The following is a 24,586-nucleotide window of genomic DNA, read 5'->3' on the forward strand; positions in this document are numbered from 1 at the left end:
AATGCTAGTAGTGTTATACTGTTTATTTTTTTAACTTGTATCATTTATGCACCTTACTACTGGTTAATTTATTCATGGTAATATTAATTTACGCGTCGTGTGTGAGTTATATGTACTGTGTTGTTCACTTTAATCCAGAGGTACGTGGTTTCACTTGGCGGTATACATGTGTATGATTGAATGACAATAAAATTGATCTTGAACTCAAAATTGAATGAAAAAGTCTTTGCACAATGCAGATTATCACAAGAGCAAAGCAGTGCATGACATATGAATGGTGAAGTGAGATTAAGGGATTTTTCAGAAAACAATAACTAGATTAGGATGAAGGAGTAAAACAATGACAGCATGCTTTGTACGTACGATTCAATGACTTCACAGCACAATGAATTTCTTTACTTTGATCTTTGTACAGACCATGGTAAACGCTCCCAAAATGCCCTGTAATGAGATGAGCAACTTCAATTACTTTTACCAGTCAGAACTTTTTTAACAAGAATTGATTTACAATGAAACCAGTTATTTAATACTTCCAGTTGATGTGTGGCCATCTGAGGCACATGCAAAAGAAAACACCATACAAATCTTTCTTCTCTGGAATCCACAAAGGCAATGTTCATTTTGGCTAGAGTTTGCACTCTCACCCCATAAGGAAGGATTTATCTGTTACATGTACATTAAAACATCGAAACATACAGTAAAGCATGTCATTTGCATCAATGGTGAACACAGACTAAGGGAAGCCCAGAATTTCTGAGAGACGTTGCTGAAGAGATAGCAGATGCATGGGTTATGATCTTTCAAGAATCACTTGATTCCAGCATGGTTCCGGATGACATGAACATTGCAAATGTCTCTCCACTCTTTAAGAAGGGAGGAAGGCAAAAGAAAGGAAATTAAAGGCCAGTTAGCCTATCTTAAGTGGTTGGGAAAGTGTTGGAGTCTATTTTTAAAGGATGAGGTTTCGAGGTACTTAGAGATCGATGATAAAAAAAAAGTCAAAATCAGACACAAAATCCTGGTGGAACACAGCAGGCCAAGCAGCATCTACAGGGAGAAGCCCTGTGGACGTTTCGAGCCGAGACCCTTCGTCAGGACTAACTGAAAGGAAAGATAGTAAGAGATTTGAAAGTTGTGGAGGGAGGGGGAAATGCAAAATGATAGGAGAAGACCGGAGGGGGTGGGATGAAGCTAAGAGCTGGAAAGGTGATTGGCGAAAGTGATACAGAGCTGGAGAAGGGAAAGGATCATGGGATGGGAGGCCTCAGGAGAAAGAAAGGGGGGGGGGAAGCACCAGAGGGAGATGGAGAACAGGCAAACAACTAAGTATGTCAGGGATGGGGTTAGAAGGGGAGGAGGGCATTAACAGAAGTTAGAGAAGTCAATGTTCATGCCATCAGGTTGGAGGCTACCCAGCCAGTATTTAAGGTGTTGTTCCTCCAACCTGAGTTTGGATTCATTTTGACAATAGAGGCGGCCATGGATAGACATATCAGAATGGGAATGGGACGTGGAATTAAAATGTGTGGCCACTGGGAGATCCTGCTTTTTCTGGCGGACCGAGCGTAGGTGTTCAGCTACCTGAACTATTCCTCTTCCCACCCTGTCTCTTGCAAACAGGCTATCCTTCTCACAATTCCTCCGTCTCCACCGCATCTGCTCTCAGGATGAGGCTTTTCATTCCAGATGAAAATCCATGCAATCACAAGGAGAGCTTAATCACACTTAAAGACAGTGCTGGGAATTGAAATGGTGACCATCGGCACTGTAAAGCATTATGCTAGCCATTACGCTACCGTTCTATCCATAATATGTACAGCTACAGAAAAGCTCTGATAGTAAAGCTTTAGCCCTTAAGGCCAGAAAACCAAGGCATTAATAAATTATATTCAGGCTTAGACATGAAATACAGATATTTGAAGATTTAAGTCCAACACAGATCATTGCTTTTGTGTTTTACAACCTTCAGTAGAAGCTTGCACAGTGCCGCCTCTTGCCTAGTAATGAAAAATGTAGCTCAACAACACCATTCAAACATAAGGATTAGGAGGAGAAGTAAGCAGAACTGGCACTTTGAGTCTGCTATATCATTAATACAAATTATGTTCCACCTCAATGTCATTTTCTTGTGCAACCACCATGTCCCTTTCTCCTTAACATCCAGCAATATGTTTTAAATGAACTTACTGACTGAGCCTCTGCAGAGCTCTGAAGTAACAAATTGCAAACATTCACCAGCCTCCGAGTGAAGAAATTACTCCTCATCTCAACCTTAAATGACCTGAGACTGTGATCACTGTTCCTCAGCCAGAGGAAACACAGGCCCTCACTGCATTTACCCTGTTGAGCCTGAAAAAACTCTGAGTTTCAATGGGAACACCTATTGTTCTCCCAAATGCTAAGGCCTAGTCCACTTAGAAACTAACAATGAACTCAATCAAAACCAAGCAACATGGGTTCCCTGGGATTCATCAGACTCAAGAGAGTTGTGTTAGATTCCACTGTTTAATTCTTATGTTAGACTGCTGACTTATTATTTTCTTTTCATCTTAACAAATAATTATCTGCTTGTATTTTAAGTAGGTCTTATACTGTATTCATATAGTAGTTTAATATCCCTCTAATGATTACACAAAGTAAAATTCCGGAAAGGTCTGGAAACTTCTTCGTTCTACATTATATAATAAGTAACCACTATTAACACTAAGTAACCAGAACTATACCAAGTAACTATAATAAGTAACCATTATTTGAACAAGTGGTCTTGAACCAAAGGGGATAACTTCACTCAATTTCACTTGCCCCATCACTGAACTGATCTCACAACCTTTGGACTCACTTTCAATTGCTCTCATGATTTCCATATGTATTGTTTATTATTATTTTATTATTATTATTATTAGTCCACTTTCTTTTTGTATTTGCATAGATTGTTGTCTTTTGCACACTGGTTGTCTGTCCATCCCGCTCAGAGTGGTCTTTCATTGATTTTATTGTGTTTCTTGTATTTACTGTTAGTGCTCACAAAAAATGAATCTCAGGGTTGTATATTATGATAAATATGTACTTTCATAATAAACTTATTTTGAACTTTATTTTCTCATTGGTTAACTTGGTACTGCAGTATTTTAATATTAGCTTTCTAATTGTTAATTCATAAGCATTTGAATGGAACTTCCCTTATCTCTGTGGTATAAAAGTATCTGTACAATGCTAGGCACCACCTTAATCTTTGCTTCTCCTTCATTTAGACACTGCGTGGTCAACTTTCCCTTGTTCCATCAACTCTTAATAAAACAATCGTGAAGCAACAAGTTTTATGCCTCTGACTTCTGAACGAACCTTGGATTAAAACATCAGAATCATACAGTTAGGTATTCAAAAGAAAATGAAAGAAGATAAGTGGTGTGACTACTGATTTAAAAGTGGGTAAGTAAATCCTCCTCCAGTAATCCAGATTAAAAAATCCAATCAAACAATCACAGTATATGATCATGGTGGGATGAAAGGGCCATTTCTCTGCTGCACGTCTCTCTGAATCTCTGATACTACCTCCCCACAAGCTCATCAGAGTAACAGAATCATACAGTGCAACAACAGGCTCTTCGGCCCAATCCATCTAACTAAGATGTCAACATGAGCTCTGGTGTCTTCCTTTTTCGGCCTGATGAAGGGTTTCAGCCTGAAACATTGACTATTTATTCATTTCCATAGAAGCTGCCTGACCTGCTGAGTTCCTTCAGCATTTTGTGTGTGATGCTCCAGATTTCCAGCATCTGCAGAACCTCTTATGATCATCCCATTTCCTCACATTTGAGCTAATCCTTTCCTGTCCATGTACCTGTCCGAATGTCTTTTGAAGATATCTACAAAATAAACTCTTCCCTAAAGGACTATAGGGGCTCATGAACTTAATATACAAACATCACTCCAGGCCCACATAAGATAAACTGCAGTAAAAACAGATAAAAAGGAAGAAAGCTGCAGTAGATTTACATCTGAAATTCAGTTTTCATCTCACTGCTTTATTCCAGGAAATGTTTTTAGAAACTTCATTTCCAATTCGAAAACCCTGGGAATTAGCCTTTTTTTCTTTGTTCTATTCCACACCAAAGTTCACAAGCACTAAGCTCTTCATAGTGAAACACATACAAAATGCTGGAGGTAGTTAGTTGTTCAGGGAGTATCAATGGAAGTGAATAGAGTTGATGTTTCTGTCCAAGGGGACGATGCCAGAATAAGAAGGTGAAGGGATGGGAAGCAGTAAAAGCTGGCGGGTGATAGGTGAGACTGGAAGGGTGGGGGAAGGGAGATGAAGTGAGAAGCTGGGAAGTGATGGTTGGAAAAACTTAAGGGCTGGAGAAGAAGCAATCTGATAGAAAAAGAGAGTGGACCATGGGAAAAAGGGAAGGAGGAGTGAAACCAAGTGGAGGTGATAAGCAGGTGAGGAGGAGAGAAGGGGTAAGAGAGGGGCTGGAGTTGTAAAAAGAGGGAAGAGGGGAGGGGAAAATAGAGAACAGTTGGAAATGGGACATCAGGAAATCAGCATATCTGATGCCTTCCCCATTATTTGGGGGATTTTAACCAGGCCAGCTTGAAAAAGTCACAAAATAATTATCATCGACAAATCACTTGTAGTACCAGAAGAAATAACACACTGGACCACTGTTACACCACCATCAAAAATGCCTACCATGATGTTCCATTCCCACACTTTGGTTGTCTGATCACCTGGCTGTACTTCTACTCCTGAGTACAGACAGAGACTGAAGACTGCAGCACCAGTAGTGATGACCAAGAAGGTATGGACAAGGGAGGTACAGGAGTGCTTACAAAACTGCTTTGAATTGAAGGACTGGACTATAGTCAAGGAGTCGGTTGGCCTGGTGTGGCCTCCTGTATATCGGTGAGACCTAATGTAAACTTGGAGACCGCTTTGCCGAGCATCTATGTTTCATCCGCCAGAAGAAGTAGGATCTCCCAGTGGCCACCCATTTCACTTCCACTTCCCATTCCAATATGTCAGTCGATGGCCTACTCTACTGTTGCGATGAGACCACACTCAGGCTGGAGGAACAGCACCTTATATTCCGTCTGGGTAGCCTCCAACCTGATGGCATGAATATTGATTTCTCGAACTTCTGGTAATGCCTCCTCCCCCCACCCTCAATCACCATTCCCCATCCCCTTTTCCCTCTCTCACCCTATCTCCTTGCCTGCCAATCACCTCCCTCTGATGTTCCTCCACCCTTTTCTATCTTCCATGGCCTTCCCCCATTCTCCAGCCCTGTTTGTCTTTCACCAATCAACTTCCCAGTTCTTTACTTCACCCCTCCCCATCCCGGTTTTGCCTATCACCTTGTGTTTCTCACTCCTCTCCCCCACCTTTAAAATCTACTCTTCATTTCCTTTTCCCCAGTCTTCCTGAAGGATCTCAGCCTGAAACATACTTTTTTCCATAGATGCTGTCTGGCCTGCTGAGTTCCTGCAGCATTTTCTGTGTGTTGCATCCACCTTTGGGTTTGATTCGGTTGTCATCAACTTCATTAAAACCTATATAGATGAGCATGTGCCTACGAAAACTTGCTGTACATTCCCAAACCAAAAGCCATGGATGAACCAAGAGGTTTGTTGTCTGCTGAGAATTAAATCGGTGGCATTTAAGGTCTGTACAAGCAAACCAGGTATGGCTTGCATAGAGCTAAGAAACAATTCCAAGCGAGGCTGCATGCAACATTGGATGCATGTCAACTCTGGCAGAGTTTGCAGGTCATTACTTCCTGCAAAGTGAAACCTAATAGTATGAATGGCAGCGATGTTTCATTATCAGATGAGCTTGATGCCATTTATGCCGCTTTTAAAGGGAGAATATAACTACAGCTGTGAGGATCTCTGCTTCACCCAGTGACCCTGTGATCTCTGTCTCAGAAGCTGACGTCAGGCTCTCTTTCAAGCTGGAAGGCCCCAGTGGAGTACCTGATAAGGCTCTGAAAACTTGTGCCAACCAACTGGAGGGTGTATTCAAAGACATTTTCAATCTCTCATTACTATTGGAGGAATTTCCTACCTGCTTCAAAAGGGCAACAATTATATTGGTGCCCAAGAAGAGCAGTGTGAGCATCCTTAATAACTATCATCCAACAGCACTCACATCCAAGGTGATGCTTTGAGAATCAACTCCTGCCTCAGTGAGCACACAGACCCACAGCAATTTCCCTATCGCCACAGTTGGTCTACAGCAGACACAATCTCAATAGCTCATCACACGGCCTTGGATCACCTGCCCAATACAAATACTGAAGTCAGGATGCTGTTTGTTGACTACAGCTCAACGTTTAACACCATCTTACGGGCCTGTTGGAAAAGTTACAGAACCTGAGCCTCTGTACATCCCACTGCAATTGGATCCTCGACTTCCTAACTGGAGGACCACAATCTGTGTGAATTGGCAATGACATCTCCGCCTCGCTGACAATCAACACTAGCGCACCTCAGAGACCATTGGTCTACTCTCTACACCCATGGCTGTGTGGTCAGGCATGGTTCAAATGCCATCTATGAATTTGCAGATGATACAACTATTTTTGACAGAATCTCAGATGGAGACAAGAGGGTGTACAGGAGTGAGATATACCAGCTAGATGAGTGATGTTGCAGCAACAACATTGCACTCAATGAAAGAGCTGATTGTGGGCTTCAGAAAGGGTAAGACAAGGGAACACAGAGCAATCCTCATAGAAGGATTTAGAAGTGGAGAGAGTGAGCAATTTCAAGTTCCTGTGTGACAATACCTCTGAGGATCTAACCTTGTCCCAACTTATCAGTACATCTATAAAGAAGGCAGGACAGCAGCTATATTTCATTAGGGGTTTCAGGAGATCTGGTTTGTCACCTGAAACACTTGAAAACTTCCATAGGATCGAATTAAACTGCAGAAAGTGGTAAAATTATTCAGCTCCATCATGGGTACTTGCTTCCAGAGTATCCAAGACATCTTCAAGAAGCAGTGGGTGCCTCAGGAAGGCAGCATCCATCATTAAGGACCCCCGTCACCCATGACATGCCCCTTTCTCATTTTTACCGTCAGGTGGGAGGTACAGAAGCCTGAAGGCACACACTCAGCAATTCAGGACAGCTTCTTCTCCTCTGCCATCCGGTTCCTAAATGGACATTGAACCCATGAACACTACCTCACTACTTTTTCTTAAATTCATGTTCTTGCACTAATTATTTTAATTTAACTCTTTAATATACAGACACACTGTAATTCAGTTTTTTTCTGTATTTATCATGTATTGCATTGTACTGCTGCCACAAAGTTAAGAAATTTCATGACATCTGCCAGTGATATTAAACTGATTCTGATTTAGTTACCTATTCTCACTAATAATAGTTTCGCATTATAGGAAAACAGTGAGCTTAATCAGCTTCTTCTGAGCTGCTACATCTCACCCAAGTGCAAATTCTTTCATGTTCCTCCTTTTTAAGTGTTTGCGTGTCAAAATTAAGATCCGTTATGGGCTGAAACAATGGTGGACAGGTGGGATGGTGTGGGGGAAGAGGTGGGACTATCTCACTCCACATTGCTTTAACTTCCACTTCCAAGAACAAAGGGAGCTGGTGGACGGTACTATTCCCAAGAACTCACACTCCAGTTGGACTCAGAAATATATTAGATTATTGTAAAGACAAAATTGTATAGTCAAGGAAATGAAATTAAATTAGTTGTTAGACCCGTGTAGTCACAAACCAAAGTAACATGCCCCCCATCTTTCCAGATACTCATCAGCCATCGGACACCCGTCTGTACTTGTGAGTCCTCATACAGGATCCCTTAAAGGTTAATTTGCAGGTTGAGTGAGTGATAAGGAAGGCAAATAAAATGTTCCCATTCAATTTGAGAAGTCTAGAATATAAAAGCAAGGATGTTAATATTGAAGCTCTTTAAGGCATTGGTCAGACTGCACTTGGAGTATTGTGAAGAGTTTTGGGCCTTTATCGAAGAAAAGATGTGCTGTCTTTGGAAAGAATCCAAAGGAGGATCATGAGAATGATTCTGGGAGTGAAAGGGTTAAAGCATAAGGAGCCTTTGATGGCTCTGGGCCTGGGCTGGAGTTTAGAAGGATGAGGGGGGGGATCTCACTGAAACCTATTGAAAGTTGAAAGGCCTTGACAGAGTGAATGAGGGGAAGCATGTTTCCTATAGTGGGTGAGTCTAGAACAAGAGGGCACAGCTTCAGAGTAGAGGGATGTCCACTTAGAACAGAGATGAGGAGTGATGAACCAGAGGGTAGTGAATATGTGGAATTCATTGCTACAGAAGTCACTGGAGGCCAAGTGATTGAGTATATTTGAAGTTTGATAGGTTCTTGATTAGTCAGGGTGTCAGAGGTTAAATGGAGAAGGCAGAATGGGGTTGACAGGGATAAATAATCATCCATGATGGAATGGTGGAGCAAACTCAATGAACAAAATGGCCTAATTCTATTCGTGGATCTTGTGGTATTGCATGTCCAATTTTGCGCTCCCTACATTCAAATCAACTCCCTTGTCCCTGCCACTCAGCTACGCACCTGAACAACTTACAATGATGAATGAGCCTGCACACCCTTTGGATGTGAGAAGAAACCTACTTAGGGTAGCACGGTAGCATAGTGGTGGGCATAGTGCTTCACAGCGCTATTGAACAATGTTCACTGTTCAGTGTTCAATTCCCACCATTCTCTGCAAGAAGCTTGTATATTCTCCCTGTGACTACACAGGTTACCTCCAGGTGCTTGGGTCTCCTCCCACATTCCAAAAACATATGGGTTAGTATTAGTAAGCCGTGTGCATGCCTTGTTGTCATTGGGAGCCGGGCAACACTTGAGGGTCGCCCCCCAGTGCATATGTGCACTGTGTTAGTTGTTGACGCAAAGTGACAGGTTTCACAGTCTGTTTTGATGTACATATGACAAATAAAGCTAATCTTTTATCTTTTGGTCACAAATAGAATGTGCAAACTGTATACAGGTCACACCAGACGTCAGGATTGAAGCCAAGCTGCCGGAGCTGTTCGGTAGCCACTCTACCAAGTGTGTATCTGTGCGACCTGGGAAAACTAAAGCAATGGCCCAAAAATGGAAAATTTCAGCCTAGATGTATGACAGTCAGCCGACTTCCTTCTCAAATGTAAGATGGTATCCTTGACATGTTCCCAAATAACATAAAAACATGATTCGGGCCAGTAGAACATCACAAACACAGGAAATGTACACAAACCTAGATTCATGAGAGCAGTGAGAGGAGAGGACAGAAGTAAGCACCTGCACTCCATCTGCCAGAGAAAGCAGGATTGCCCAGCGGCCACTTATTTTAATTCCACTTCCCATTCCCATTTTGATATGCCTCCTCCACTGTCATGATGAGACCACACTTAGATTGGAGGAACAACACCTTATATTCTGTTTGGGTAGCCACCAACCTATTGGTATGAACATCAATTTCTCAACCTTCCTGTAATGCCCCCCACACTTTCCCCCACTTCACCATTACCCATCCCTCTTTTCCCTCTCTCACCTTATCTCCTTGATCACCCACTGCCTCCCTCTGGTACTCCTCCCCCAATTTCTTTCCTCCAAGGCCTTCTGTCTCTTTCACCAATCAACTTCCCAGCTCTTTACTTCATCGTCCCCCCTCCAGGTTTCACCTATCACCTTGTGTTTCTCTCCCCTCCCCCCATCTTTTAAATCTACTCAGCCTTTTCTCCAGTCCTGCCAAAGGGTTTTGGCACACTTTTCCTCGATGTTGCCTGGCCTGCTGATTTCCTCCAGCATTTTGTATGTGTTACAAGGACACAATTCAAGCTCAGGGAATCAGGGTTCGCAGTTCAATTCCACCATCATCTGTAGGGAGTCTATATGTCCTCCCCATGGAATGGCTGGGTTTTCTCCAGGTTCTCCAGTTTCCTTGCAAAGTCCAAAGACATACCAGTTGGTAGGTTAATTGGTCATGATTAGGCTGGGGTTAAATCAGGCTTTGCTAGGACAGCATGGACCAAAGGGCTGGAAGGACCTACTCAGAGCTGTATCTCTAAATAAACTAAAAATAAGCAGAAACTGGGAGCTTGAAAGATGGACAGAAAAGGTGTATGTGATGGCCAGAATTAGCTTGCATTAGACCGGTGTAATTCAGAGAGAAAAGAGGTTGAAATGTTAGGCCCTGCAGGAAAGTACTGTTTTAAGCCTGCTCCATGAAGTTTCAGTGTTGATGAGAACTGCCCACCTTTGCCGACCACCTGGTCCATGTATGCAACTAAGCATTCACTGGGGATCAGAACATCTTTCACTTCTTCCAGCAGCTCTGGCCGCAGGTTCTCTGAGGTAATTTCTCTCGGACTGAGCAGCGGAACCATTGAACCATCAGCGTTGTACTTGTAACCAGCTCCCCGAAATGTAATCCCACTCGATCCAGATGTCGGGGTCACAGGGTAACCTAAACAAGAGAGATTTGTTTTCAATATTCAGCAGTGGTATATCCTAAAGATTATTAAGTGACTAATGGTCATGCTGCTTTCTCAGATTCATGTCACACAACATGGAAACAAGTCCTTTGGCCCAACTCGTCCTTGCCAACCAAAATTCCTGCTCAACCGAATCTCCTTTCCCTGCATTGACAATAATGACTCCATGAAAATTGGAGTCATAGAGTCATACTATATGGAAACAGACCCTTCATCTAAGCTAATAAAGATGCCCATCTAATTGAGTCCTATTTGTCCATATTCCTCTAAACCTTTCCTATCCATGTACATTCAAATTCATTACATACTTGTCACACTTACTACATGCACCTAATTTTAGTGCACATCACAAAGGTTGTTACAGTTGGAATTAAGGAAGAATACCATATGTTTTCTTTCTGAATTATACTCAGTGGCCACTTGATTAGCTAAAGGAGATACTGAATAAAGTGTCCAGTGAGTGTTGTTCTGATACTTCAAGCTTTTCATGATCTCAGTATGCCCTAAAGCACATTACAGGAAACATGGAAAATCAGAATTCAGTCAAAAGGGATTTGCAAACAGCAGTGACATCGTTTGAAGAATTGAATTTGTCAAGAAAACAGGGATTCCCCTGACTTCCAGAGCAGTTGCAGTTTGACAGTGGGTACAGAAGATAAAGCAATTCAAAGTGATCATTCATCGGAATGCAAAACATTGCTGACCCATTATAACCTTTGTTGTTATTGATCGGTTTTCCATGAGGGCCCATGTGGGAATGGAAAAAATAAGTTCATAGAGTAAAAACTTTCATCAGCAGGGGTCAGTCAGATGTCATACAGCAAAACATCAGAGAGACAGACCCTTGGGCACACCTCAATCATGCCAACCAACTTAGCCCCATTTGCCTGCATTTGACCCATGTCCCACTAAATCAGTCTATTCCATGTACGTAACTTAATAAATTTTAAATTCTGTTACTGCACCTGCCTCAACCACTTCCTCTAGCAGTCATTGCATGAGGGAGCCCAAACCACCTCTTTTCCCTGTCTCACTCCCATTATCCTTAAACACCTCTTTTCCCTGTCTCAATCCAATTATTCCAAACCAACACTTTTACTGTCTCACTCCCATTATCCCAAACCACCTCTTTTCCCTGCCTCACTGCATTCAGTTTTGACTGGATTATGAAATACTACATCTTAAGTAACAAGTTCAAGTTTATTGTCATTCCACTGTATACATGCACACCAGCAAACAAAGCAATGTTCCTCTGACTAAGGTGCACAACACATTCAGAGTCATAACTCACACACCACACATAAAATAGTACAGTCAGCCCTCCTTATCCGCGGGGCATTGGTTCTGGAACCCCCCCGTGGATACCAAAAAACGCAGATGCTCAAGTCCCTTATTTAACTAGTCTCAGTACGGGTGGACTTTAGGACCCGGGGGAACTCCGGACCCGCCTCCCGCGGCTGCTGCTGAATCCGCAGTGTTTCTGTTCCGTTGGCGGAAAACAATCACCATTGAAAATAAAGTGGAAATAATAAAGTGATCAGAAAGAGGTGGAACACTACTGGTCATTAGAAAAGCCTTAGGCTATTCTGTCGGTCAACGATCAGAACAATTTTAAAAGATAAAGTGAGAATAATGGAGCATGTGAAAGGCCCTGCCCCGATGAAAGCTACAATTATTATTAAGCAACGCAATGGTTTAATTATTGAAAAACATATGTTTCTTAAGTGTTTTATATGCATAAAAAGGTAAAATACTGTATATACTATATGCTAAGACAAACTTTTGACTGACGCTAAATAATACCTGATATACCTGTTCCGATTTACGTACAAATCCAACTTAAAGACTGCTTGTACTTTAAATCATCTCTAGATTACTTATAGTACCTAGTACAATGTAAATGCTGCGTAAGTAGTTGATGTACTGTATTGTCTAGGGAATAATGACAAGAAAAAAAGTCTGTAGATGCTCAAACAACTAGTGCTGGAGAGAGGACTTCCAGGTTTTCCCGATCCACAGTTGTTTGAATCCGTGCATGCGGAACCCGCAGATAAGGAGGGCCAACTGTATTACCATAAATAATTTACAAATAGAAAAATATGTTCTAGGAGATTAATATTTAGCATAAAGCACATTTATGATACAAGTTAGAAAGTAAACACTATAATGCTACTGCCAACTCAAACATGATGAGATATGGGTGGTGGCAAGGAGTTCAGCAGTCTGCCTGCCTGGAGGAAGAGCTGTGGCCTATCCTACCAGTTCTTGTCCTAATGCTAATGCACCTCCTGTTTGATGGCACAGTGTCAAACATATTATGGGATGGATGAGTGGAATCACTGACTAAATACCTTATGTATATAACACTACTTGGATAAATATGGGCTAGCAAGTTATTTAAGAAAAAGTGATCTTGTTTTCAAAAATGACACTGCATGGCATTTACAAGAGAATATCAAAGTTTGCAAATTACAAATGAACAATTGATTTTAAAGAAACAGAAACCAAGTTTCTGAACTTACGAGAGTTTCTATAATCACTGGGGACAGATGGTATTGTATTGAGAGATACCATGTTTGCTGAAGCTTCTAAGCGGCTCATTAAGTCTGCATGCTCTGAAAAATAAGAGTATTTTTGTCAGGTGGCTTCTCCAGCCTTCACAATAAACCAATATAAACTGATAAAATAGTGGAATTAGTAAAGCAAAATGCCAGCTGAATCCTTTTCTCAGACTGTGTTAATAGTTTTCAGTCAATTCATGTAAATTACTAACACTACATCATCGTCATGTAATATTACATCATCATATCACATCAAAGGCTATTCTGGGGATCGATTCCAAAGAACAAAACCCCAAGGGCAATTGAAAGTCCACAAGTCGTAGCACTATGGCGGAAGCCTGGAGACTAGGGCCCGTCTTGGAATTGGAGGGGGGGGGAGAGGGGGAGAGAGAGAGAGATGTTATGACAAACTTCAACAGGCAGAACCTGACAACAACAGAAATTAAGCCAAGCCTTCGTGTTAACTGACATCCACACTGATGATGAGACTTACTGGGCAAGACTGGGAAACTAAACTCTGGTTTGTTTTTTATTTGTAAATTCTTCCCTTGTGGGGGGACTGGTGGAACATTGATTCAGTAGCTTGGTTTTCTGTTTGTATTAAGGTGAACTAGAGCACCATAGATATGGATTGATTCAATGTAGTTTATTGTTGGGGGGGGGTCTCGGTCCACTTGTTAATTACAAGAAAGCAAACCTTATACAAGTTGTACAAAAGTTGATGCCTTTTGTTTTTTTATTTAGAGATACAGCGTGGAATGGACCCTTCCAGCCCACTGAGCCACACCACCAGGCAACCAACCTATTTACAATGACCAACTAACCAACTAACACAGTCTTTAGACTGTGGGAAGAAACCAGAGCACTCGGAAGAAACACACACACATATGGAGAGGACAGACAAACTTTCTTGGAAGTTGCCCTCAATGAACTCTGACGCCTGAGCTGTAACAGCATCCCTCTAGGGTGATTAAGAAGGCAAATGTTTGGCCTTCGTTAGACAAGGGACTGAGTTCAAGAACTGAGGTTAGCAGCTCTATGAAACTTAGAGTATTATGTTCAGGTCTGGTTGCCTCATTATAGGAATGATGTAGAGCTTTAAAGAAGATGCAGAGGAGATTTACCCGGATGTTGCCTGGATTAGACAGGATAGATTGAGCGAGCTAGGGATTTTCTGTTTGGAAAGAAAGATGAGAGGTAACTTGACAGAGGTGAATAAGATGATAAGATGACAGCCAGCAACATGGAAATGGCTACTATGAGAGGCCATTACTTTAAGGTGATTGGAGGAACAGGTAGAGGGTCAGAGGTAGGCTTTTTTACACAGAGTGGTGAGTGCATGAAACACACTGTCAGGGATAATTGTACCGGCAGATACATTAGAGACATTTAAGAGACTCAGATCAGTACACGGATAATAGAAAAATGGAAGGCTACATGGGAGCGTAGTTTTTGGTTGATCTTGGGATAGATTACATGTTAGCACAATGGTGAGCCAAAGAGTTTATTCTGCCTTATAGTGAATATGATGAGGATATTTGGTATAGAGGGTGAGTCTAGGACCAGAGGGCACAGCCTCAGGATAGAGGGAAGTCCCTTTAGAACAGAAATGAGGAGGAATTTCTTAAACCAGAGGGTGGTGAATCTGTGGAATTTATTTCTGTGGACAACTGTGGAGGCCAATTCTTTGAGTGTATTTAAAGCAGAGATTGATAGGTTCTTGGTTAGTCAGAGTTTCAAAGGTTATAGGGAGAAGGCAAGAGAATGAGGTTACAAACACAAGAGGTTCTCCAGAGACTGGAAATCCACAGCAACAGACTCAAAGTGCTGGAGGAACTCAGCAGGCCAGGCAGGATCATGCTTGACTAATCTATTGGAGTTTTTCGAAGATGTAACTAGGAAGTTAGGCGGGGGAGATCCAGTGGATGTAGTGTACCTTGATTTTCAGAAGGCATTTGATAAGGTCCCACATAGGAGATTGGTGGGTAAAATCAGAGCTCATGGCATCGGGGGGAAGATATTGACATGGATAGAAAACTGGTTGGCAGATAGAAAGCAAAGGCTAACAGTGAATGGGTGTTTCTCGGAATGGCAGGTGGTGACTAGTGGGGTGCCACAGGGCTCGGTATTGGGACCACAGCTATTTACGATTTACATCAACGATTTGGATGAAGGCATTGAGAATAATATCAGCAAGTTTGCTGATGATACTAAACTGGGTGGCAGTGTGACATGTGATGAGGATGTTAGGAGAATTCAGGGTGACTTGGATAGGCTGGGTGAGTGGGCAGATGATGTTTAATGTGAATAAGTATGAGGTTATCCACTTTGGGAGTAAGAACAGGAAGGCAGATTATTATCTGAACGGTGTGGAGTTAGGTAAGGGAGAAATACAAAGAGATCTAGGAGTCCTTGTTCATCAGTCACTGAAGGTGAATGAGCAAGTGCAGCAGGCAGTGAAGAGGGCTAATGGAATGTTGGCCTTTATTACAAAGGGAATTGAGTACAAGAGCAAGGAAATCCTTTTGCATTTGTACAGGGCCCTGGTGAGACCACACCTGGAGTATTGTGTACAGTTTTGGTCTCCAGGGTTAAGGAAGGACATCCTGGCTGTAGAGGAAGTGCAGCGTAGATTCACAAGGTTAATTACTGGGATGTCCGGACTGTCTTACACAGAGAGGTTAGAGAGACTGGGCTTGTACACGGTGGAATTAAGGAGATTGAGAGGAGATCTGATTGCAACATATAAGATTATTAAGGGATTGGACAAGATAGAGGCAGGAAATATGTTCCAGATGCTGGGAGAGTCCAGTACCAGAGGGCATGGTTTGAGAATAAGGGGTAGGTCATTTAGGACAGAGTTAAGGAAAAACTTCTTCTCCCAGAGAGTTGTGGGGGTCTGGAATGCACTGCCTCGGAAGGCAGTGGAGGCCAATTCTCTGGATGCTTTCAAGAAGGAGCTAGATAGGTATATCTTATGGATAGGGGAATCAAGGGATATGGTAGGAACCGGGTATTGATAGTAGATGATCAGCCATGATCTCAGAATGGCGGTGCAGGCTCGAAGGGCCAAATGGTCTACTTCTGCACCTATTGTCTATTGTCTCGGGCCGAGACCCTTCTTCAGGACTGGAAAAAATGGAGGAAAACGCTAAAATAAAAAGTTCGGGGGGAGGGAAAGGAGGACTAGATAGAAGGCGATAGGTGAAGCCAAGTGGATCATGAGAGTGGGGTTGAGAGAGATAATAAATCAGCCATGGTGGAATGGAGCAACAGACTCAATGGGCCTAGTGATTTAACTTAGCTCCTATGTCTTATGTTTTACGTTCTCAACTCCAGCACTCCTGTCCCATTACCCTGCACATGAATACAGAGGAGTCCAGCATCTGATTCAAGAAATAAGCTGTTACCTCTGCTTTTCTTCTTGTATATGACCAGGACGACGACCAGGAAGACCACAATCAGCAGCAGGGAGACTATAGTGCCGATAACAATGCCTACAATTGTGTTGATACTTTCATCAACATAGATGACATAGCCAATGAAGTACTCCATGTGATTCACCCAGAGCTTGCAGTGCAGATGACAAAATAAAAACAAAAGATTAGCTTTATTTGTTTTTTATACATTGAAACATCAAAGCATTGAGAGAAATGTGTTGTTTTGTATCAACGACTAAAATAGTCCAAATATACGTTGGGGGTAACCAAGTGCCACCACGTTTCTGGTCCCAACATAGCACGGCCACAATTTACTAACCCTAATCTGCACATCTGTGGAATATGGGAGAAAACCCAAACACCTGGAAGAAACCTACACATTCTCGGGGAGATCTGGAAAACAGTGGAAAGCAAACCCAACTGGTTATCACTAGCACTGTAACACATTGTGTTAACCACTACACTATGTTGATGCCTGCTCAAATCAACTACTAATGATGAAGGATTATTTTTTCCTCACAAACGTCAATTAATTGCAACATCTAACCCAAACTACCTCCAACTAAACTACAGAATGACTGGGAAACAGGCCCTTTAGACAACTCATCCATGCCAATTTATACATTTTATTTTCACTCAAGGGCCATGGACTTTACAGACTGTGTCAGCATTCAATAACCATCTCTACCTTAAATAAAGGGTGTATGGGAGTCCAGGGAGAGAGAGCACTTCTGGTGAATGGGCTTGTTGTGTCCATTCTGGGGCAGCTCTATCATCTTTGGTCCGCACCGGACATTCAGCTCTCACCTGTTGCTCCAAGTAGATGTTGGCATGTGACAGCAGACACACCCCAATACACCACTTCAATAGGGATATGCTAAACCAGGTGAGGATAGCTAGATGGCCCAGTGAGATAGGGACACGCCTGTCCTAGCATGCAATGTCAGCTCTGGCAGGCTGGGCAGATGAGGTCTATGGTGCGATCCAACGGCCAGGAAGGCAGTACTACAATGGTCCACGGAGAGCAAAGGACATGACAAGGCACAGGAGATGTCATGGTCATCTAATACAACCATGAAAGACTCCAGCTGGTGACAGCTACTCGTACCACTGTATCCAGACTTCCAAGGTCAAGACCATGGAAATATCCCAGCGCAAAGGCTTTTCCACTTTAAAATCTCTCCTGCACAGGTTTCCTTGTCATTGTTGGATATGATGGACAACCACCACCCTATGAAGTCCTCTCTTCACACTGGGAATTACAAGCTCATAAATTCCTAGACCCTGAGAAAGAACATAAAGATATAAACACAGTCTCACTTTATTAGGTACCTTCTGCACACTGAGTGTATGTTCATGGATTAATGCTGAAGTAGCCCCGCCACTTCAAGGTTTAATTTATTGTGTACTTCGAGATCTTCTGCGCACCACTATCTTACAATTGGTTATTTGAGTTACTGTGACCTTCCTGTCAGCTTGAATCAGTCTGGCCATTCTCCTTTGATCTCGCTCATTAACAAGATATTTTCAGCCACATAACTGCCACTCACTGGCAGTTGTTTTTCAGTATATTCTCCATAAACTCTAGAGACTGCTCTGCATGAAAATCATAGCAGATCCACAGTTTCTAAGACATTCAAACTACCCTGTTTGGCATCAATAATCATTCCACAGTCAACGTCATTTAGCTCACATTTCTTCTCTATTCTGATGTTTGCTCTGAGAAACCAAATTAACTTCCTGACCAGGGATTCCCAACCTGGTGTCCAGGTAACCCTTCCTTAATGATATTGGTTCATGGCATTAAAAAGGTTAGGAACCCCCTGCTCTTGGTCCTATGTGCAAACTTTCATGCATTGAGTTGCTGATTAGATATCTGCATTAATGAGCAGGTATACAGGTACACCTAATAACGTAGCCACTTTATAGTGAAGAAATGTGGAAGAAGAGCCAGAAATGACAAAGCCTTGAACTATATGATGTTATACTCAAAGCTATTGGATTCCTTCTGCTGCTTCTTACAAGTGGGAATTATTAACTAATGTTAAAAGAAAATGCTTAAACTTTGCCAGAAATCTATCAACAGAAAACCTTTGCCCTGCAGAGAGTTACAAAATTGAAATATAAACCTTGACTGGAAGTCCTTCGCTGGGAATCAGCTCCGTTTGCACTCTGCAGGTGATCTCATGCATAAGGATCTTGGCATTACAGACAGTGTCTCCCACAACAAGAGTCACATTCAAGCAATCTTTCAGCTTCAACAGCATGATGTGCTGTCTCCATTGGAAGGAAAAAAAGTAACACATGAGAAAGACAAATAAGACCTGCCGACCCCCCACCCCTTCCCAACCTCACAGCTAAAAAGCAGCAGTTCCAATGGAAACCACCACTTGTATCTCAGGATATCTTTAATTTCTGTGCGTAGGCAGAGATGTCAGAGATGTGGCCACCTGAACACCAGTTGCCTATGTGTCCAACTGTTCATTCAGTCTATGGCTCCTGCCCTGCAGGATGTAATGACCCCTTTCTCTTAGCTAGTTCTTTTGCACTTGCACACTTTGTTGTCTTTTGCAAATTGATTGTCCCCACTGTTGGTGCAGTCTTTCATTGATTCTATTATGGTTTTTGGACTTTCTGAGTATGTCCACAAGAAAACAAATCTCATGGTTGTATCTGGTGATTTATCTCTACCTTGATAATTAACTTACTTTGAACTTTTGAACTTCGATGACAGTTAACCAAGGCCTGGTCACCTCTTGCAACCTCACAACTTCACTGGACCCCACTCGAACTCTGAGCTAAGTAACACGCACAAAATGCTGCAGGAACTCAATAGGCCAGGCAACATCAAATGAAATGAATAAACAGTTGACATTTTGGGCCGAGCCTCCTTATCAGAACTGGAAAGGAAGAGGGAAGACTCTAGACAAAAAGGCAGGGGAGGGGAAGGTGGACAAGCTAGAAGATGATAGATGAAAACAGAAGGATGGAGGAGGTAGGGGAGTATAAAGCAAGAAGCTGGGTGGGGATAGATGGAGGAAAAGGAAACTGATAGGAGAGGAGGGTGGACCATGGGAAAAAAGGAAGGAAGAGGGGACCAGGGAGGTGATATGCAGGTGAGGAAAAGTGGTAACACTGTTGAGCAATGTTGACATGGGGGGAGGGGTTAAGGGGAGGGGGTATGGGTTATATACATTGTTTTTTCATACTTTGTAACCATTTAAAAATGCAATAAAAAAAGTTTTAAAAAAAATAGTGAAATGCATCCCAGGGAACAAATTTCCAATTTAATCTTAAAATACTTACAAGACAAAACAAAAGTTTATAGATTTTCATAAGCCAAACAACCATTAGGAATACAAGAGCAGAGGAACACCTTTAAGCGAGGATAAAAAAAAAGGATGATTTGGCAGATTGATGCAGGGGCAGGGCTTTAGGTTCTTGGATCATTGGGATCTCTTCTGGGGGTGGTATGACTTCTTCAAAAGCGATAGGTTGCACCTGAACCTGAGGGGAACCAATATTCTCTTAGGCAGGTTTGGTAGAGCTGTAGGGGAGGATTTAAACTAATTTGGCAGGGGGGTGGGAACCAGAGTGAAGGGACTTAAGATAGGATGGACGGTTAAAAAAAAGGAAATATAGCATACAGTCAGACTGTCAGGGAAGGCAGTCAGATGATAGGACACAATTGCAGCCAGCAGGTGGGTATCAGTGCATTAGGGATGCAGAATCAAAAAGGGTAGCAAATACAGTACTCAAAGTGTCATATCTCAATGCACGGAGTATAAGAAATAAGGTGGGTGATATTGTTACACTTTTACAGATTGTTGGGTATGATGTTGCGGCTATCACTGAATCGTGGCTGAAGGATGGTTGTAGTTGCGAGCTGAATGCCCAAGGTTACATATTGTATCGGGGGGATAGGAAAATGGACAGAGGAGGTGGTAGTGCTCTGCTGGTAAAGATTGGCATCAAATCAGATGTGATATAGGATCAGAAGATGTTGAATCCTTAAGGGTTGTGTTAAGAAACTGTAAGGATAAAAAGACCCTGATGGCAGTTATATACAGACCTCCAGATAGTAGCTGGGATGTGGACTACAAATGACAATGGGAAATAGAGAAGGCATGTTAAAAGGGCAATGATTTGATAGCCATGGGACATTTTAACATGCAGGGAAAATTGGGTTGGTTATGGATCTCATGAGAGTGAACTTGTTGACTGCCTATGAGGTGGCTTTTTAGAGCAGTTTGTTGTCGCACTTACCAGGGGATTGGCTATATTGGATTGGGTGTTACGTAATGAACAGGAGGTGATTAGGGAGCTTAAGGTAAAGGAGCCCTTAGGAGACAGTGATCACAACATGTTTGAGTTCAACTTGAAATTTGATAGGGATAAAGTAAAGTCTTTATCAGTGGAATAAAGGAAATTACAGTGGTATGAGAGAGGAGATGACTGAAATAAATTGGAAGGAGTTGATGGCAGGGATGACAGCAGAGCAGCAATGGTGTGAGTTTCTGGGGAAAATGAGGAAGGTGCAGAATAGATGTATTCCAAAAACAAAGAAATAATCAAACAGCAAGGTAGTACAACCATGGCTGACATGGGAAGTTAGAGCTAATGTAAAAAGCAAAAGAGATGGTATACAACAAAGCAAAAATTAGTGCAAAGACAGAGGATTAGGAAGCTTTTAAAAACCTATCGAGGGCAACTAAAAGAATAAATAGGAAGAAAAAGATGAAATGAGAAAGCAAGCTGGCAAACAATATCAAAATGGATAGTAAAAGTACGTTAAAAATAAAAAAAAAGAGATGAGGGCGGATATAAGACTGTCAGAAAATGAGGCCGGAGAAATAATGACTGGGGACAAGGAGATGACAGATGAAATAAATGAGTATTTTGCATTAGTCTTCACTGTAGAAGACACTAGCAGTGTGCCAAATGTTGAAGGGTGCAAGAAAAGGGAAGTGAATGCAGTTATTACTACAAGGGAGAAGGTGCTCAAAAAACTGAAAGACCTAGGGTACATAACTCACCCAGACCAGGTGAACTACACCCTTGGGTTCTGAAAGAGGCAGTGGTAGGGATATGGGGGGATTAGTAATGTTCTTTCAAAAATCATTGGACTCTGGCATAGTACCAGAGGACTGGAAAATTGCAAATGTCACTCCACTCTTTAAGAAAGGAAGAATGCATCAGAAAGGAAATTATAGGCCAGCTAGCCTGACCTCAGTGGTGGTGAAGATGTTGGAGTCTATTGTTAAAGATAAGGTTATGGAATACTTGGTGACACAGGATAAGATAACACAAAGTCAGCATGGTTTCCTTAAGGGAAAATCTTTTCTGATGAATCTGTTGGAATTCTTTGAGGAGATTACAAGTAGGATAGGTAAAGGGGATGCAGTGAATGTTATATATTTGGACTTTCAGAAGGCCTTTGATAAGGTGCCACACATGAGGCTGAATACCAAATTAAGAGCCCATGATATTGCAGGAAAGTTACTGACATGGTTAGAGCATTGACTGATTGGTAGGAGGCAGTAAGTGGGAATAAACGGATCCTTTCCTGATTGGCTGCCAGTGACTAGTGATGTTTCTAAACAGGGAGAAAATCCAGAAATCTGAGATGCAAATGAACTTGGGAGCCCTTGTGCAGAACATGAGATTAGCCTGATGGTAGGATTGGTGATGAAGAAGGCAAATGCAATCTTAGCATTCATTTCAAGAGGTCATGAATACAAGAGCAGGGATGCAAGGCACTGGTGAGGCTTCACCTTAATATTGTGAACAGTTTTGGGCTCTTCATCTAAGAAAAGACGTGCTGACATTGGAGAGAGTCCAGAGACAGTTCACAAGGATGATTCTGGGAATGAAAGGGTTATCCTATGAGGAATGTTTAATTGCTCTGGGTCTATACTCATTGGAATTTAGAGGATGAGGGGTGTTCTCATTGAAACCTTTCGAACATTGAAAGGCCTAGACAGAGTAGATGTAAGAAGGATGTGGAGATGTGGAGAAATTTCTTAAGCCAGGGGGTGGTGAATTTGTGGAATTTATTATCACAGGCAGTTGTGGAGGACAGGTCTCTGGCTGTATTTCAGCCAGATCTTGATAGGTTCTTGATTGGACAAAGCATCAGGGAGGAGGCCGGGAAGTGGAGCTGAGGAAGGAAACAAAGGATCAGTCATGACTGAAAGGCAGAGCAGACTTGATGGACCAAATGGCCTAATTCTGCTCCTATGTCTGATGGCTTTACGATCTTTAAAATTATTTGATTACTAACTGGCTGATCTGTGTTAAATTGCCTTTAATCGAGTATTTTGTAATACCTGCAGTCAACAGAATGTTACATTTGAAACTGATGGGACTTAATCACTAAGATTTAGCAATACAGAACAGTGTTGGAAAAAGGCCAGTAACATCATGAAGGATCCCACCCACCCTGCTCATTGACACTTCCACGCACTAACTCAGCCAGTACTTTATTACTTCCTTATGTTGTCCAGCATCACTTTATGGGCATATAATCAATCTATCTGTACAAACTGTCTATGTATTTATGCTTATTGGGTGTTTTTATTATTATTATTCTTGTGGGGTTTTCTTGTGCTGCATCGGATCCGGAGTAACAATTATTTCATTCACCTGTGTGCAAGAAATGATATCAAGCAATCTTGAATCATATCAGTTAATTCTGGGACCTGATATGACTCAAAAGCATTAGATAAATGCTGCCAATTATAATTAATTCAAGTGGAACGTGGCTAGAAGATGACCAAGATTCTGACAAGGTTGAGCCAAGTCTCCGAACATTTAGAGTTTCTGATAATAATTAGGAGAACCCACGGTTTAGTCATCTGGACAAGCTACTGAGGTTGAGATGTTTAACACAGAGAGTTGCCTTAAGACACAGGCTGAGGCTTGTAAGCAAATCAGGAGATAGAGTCCGCTCTTGGCTCATACAGAAAGATCTCCAAAGTTTAAAGGTTCGTTTATTATCAAAGTATACAAATCTGAAATTGTTCACTTCTCTGGATAGCCTACCTTACAGTTCTTCTTCATGACTGCCAAGAATTTCCAACTGACTACCAAAACATCTCTATTCACCTATTGTGATACTGCCACATACTGTAGAGAAAACCAGGTGTGGTAGAAAATTCTTTACATTAAAATCATCAACTCACATGTATCTCAATCTCATCTTCACCCTTTGTTAGCTTGTATATCTTCTCCTCATTTTCAAAGGGGATAACCTCATAGTTTTGCATGTATTCTATGTTAAATTCCTTTTTGGGTAATACACCGTCCATGATTATGGTAAGGTTCCCTTCAGCTTCGTATTCCTCGATCTCAGGAGTCTGGCAGATCATTACGTCATTAGATTCTGGCTCTCTGCATGTCTGCAGGTAACAGGAAGAGCATTCATAAATGAGACTTTATTTATTTGACTCATGCATGTGTTTCAAAGTGTGCAGACAGATCCCAACATTGGAGGCAAGGGAAAAAAGGTGAATGTTAGAGATACAGTGCCATTTAATGATGATACAATTCTAAATATTTTCAGGTCAGACAATGTTTCCAAGATGCAGGACAACCACACCGCAGACATGTGAGAATTTGAAAAATCCATATATGATTTCCGAATAATTTAATTATTATCTGGGTTCCACATGCTATAGTATAAGTACTTTGATTATCTAGGTAGGCATCAGCCTGAATCTCCAAAATTCTCCTTTTGAGTCATGATGTGTTAAATGTCTCCACTTTCCTGGAAAACCTGAATCTGTTCCATTGTATAGAAATGGGCAGTAGTTTTTAAATTGAAGCAAGAGGTGGAGAGGGAAGAAGTAAAGGCATCTCGGAGAGAAGCCGTTTTTTTTTTAACTGATTGGGGAAAAGAGGCTAGACTGCGCAGGCGCACGACATAGCGCGCCAAAGTTTTGTTTAAAAGACCACCACATACAAAGGCCATTGTCGTTGTGGCCATCTTCGGAGTGAACTGAGGCAGAGTGGGATGGCTTTGGTTCAACAACTTCAGCGTGAACAGGCAGAGGTGAGGCTTGAACGGGGCACGACGGTGCAAG

At 42.0% G+C, this 24,586-nt stretch overlaps 1 protein-coding gene across 5 annotated transcripts in view; it reads right to left on the bottom strand.

Annotated features, from left to right (window-relative positions):
- The window catches only part of mst1rb (macrophage stimulating 1 receptor b), a 318,451-nt gene that overhangs the window by 105,167 nt on the left and 188,698 nt on the right, over nucleotides 1-24,586 (bottom strand). For all 5 annotated transcript variants that reach the window (XR_009506864.1, XM_059944606.1, XM_059944605.1 and 2 more), the window contains exons 12-17: nucleotides 23,687-23,902; nucleotides 18,632-18,775; nucleotides 16,473-16,632; nucleotides 13,024-13,116; nucleotides 10,264-10,473; nucleotides 364-441 (exon numbers count right to left, since the gene is read on the bottom strand). Coding sequence is in view for 4 of the 5 variants with exons in the window: in XM_059944606.1 (XP_059800589.1) it covers nucleotides 364-441; nucleotides 10,264-10,473; nucleotides 13,024-13,116; nucleotides 16,473-16,632; nucleotides 18,632-18,775; nucleotides 23,687-23,902 (901 nt within the window). In the remaining variant the exon portion in view is untranslated. The remainder of the gene's footprint in view (nucleotides 1-363; nucleotides 442-10,263; nucleotides 10,474-13,023; nucleotides 13,117-16,472; nucleotides 16,633-18,631; nucleotides 18,776-23,686; nucleotides 23,903-24,586) is intronic.

The sequence above is a fragment of the Hypanus sabinus genome, chromosome 19 (genome assembly GCF_030144855.1).
Source record: "Hypanus sabinus isolate sHypSab1 chromosome 19, sHypSab1.hap1, whole genome shotgun sequence".
NCBI classification, from domain to species: domain Eukaryota; kingdom Metazoa; phylum Chordata; class Chondrichthyes; order Myliobatiformes; family Dasyatidae; genus Hypanus; species Hypanus sabinus.